This window comes from Corvus brachyrhynchos, unplaced genomic scaffold, assembly GCF_000691975.1.
Source record: "Corvus brachyrhynchos isolate BGI_N302 unplaced genomic scaffold, ASM69197v1 scaffold246, whole genome shotgun sequence".
NCBI classification, from domain to species: Eukaryota; Metazoa; Chordata; class Aves; order Passeriformes; family Corvidae; genus Corvus; species Corvus brachyrhynchos.
The window spans coordinates 275,564-276,244 of NW_008238447.1; the positions used below are offsets into that span (position 1 = coordinate 275,564).

The 681-nt window shown below is 57.6% G+C and overlaps 1 protein-coding gene across 1 annotated transcript in view; it reads left to right on the forward strand.

Moving 5' to 3' along the window:
• The window catches only part of LOC108447268 (deoxyuridine 5'-triphosphate nucleotidohydrolase-like), a 1,184-nt gene extending 762 nt beyond the window's left edge, over positions 1 to 422 (forward strand). Inside the window, exon 2 of the mRNA XM_017736656.1 lies at positions 7 to 422. Coding sequence (XP_017592145.1) covers positions 7 to 422 — 416 coding nt within the window. The remainder of the gene's footprint in view (positions 1 to 6) is intronic.
• The last annotated feature ends 259 nt before the right edge of the window (positions 423 to 681 follow it).

Here is a 681-nt window from a genome sequence, read left to right on the forward strand (position 1 = left end):
GCCCAGCCCCCCGAGGGAGCCTTGGAGTGGACGTGGCAACCTCAATAGAAAGTCACGCTGCGGACCGCCAGGTCACCCTGATCCCGACCACAGCCAAGGGCCCCCTGTCATCAGACAGCCCTCGTCTGGGCGGCCTACTCGGGGGGCGGTCATCAACCAGCCGGCAGGGACTAGTGGTGCTCCCTGGCATCATCGACGCCGACTACACTGGTGAAATTAAGATCATGGCCTACGCGCTGCAACAGCCCGTGACTATCCTGCAGGGCAGTCGCATTGCCCAAATCATTCCCATTCCCCTAATGGCCAGCGGGGGAACCAGCAACAACAGTGTCCACGGAGACCACGCTTTTGGGTCCTCTGGGTTCGACGTGTTTTGGACATTGAACCTGGCCCAGAGACCTCAGCGGCAAGCGATCCTGTGAAGGGGGGCAGAAGCCACCAAAATACAGCCGCTTTTCGACACAGGGGCTGATGTTACCATCATTAACCAGGCAGTATGGCCACCTGGTTGGGGACTGGAAAAAACAGCAGCCATGCTGGTAGGGGTGGGAGGAACACAAATCCCCGAAGTAAGTGCAACCCCAATTACCTTAGAATTTGAGGACAATCAAACCATTGTGCGTCGCCCCTATGTTATGCATCTGCCTCAGACCCTGTAAGGCCTGATCAGACGTGACATCC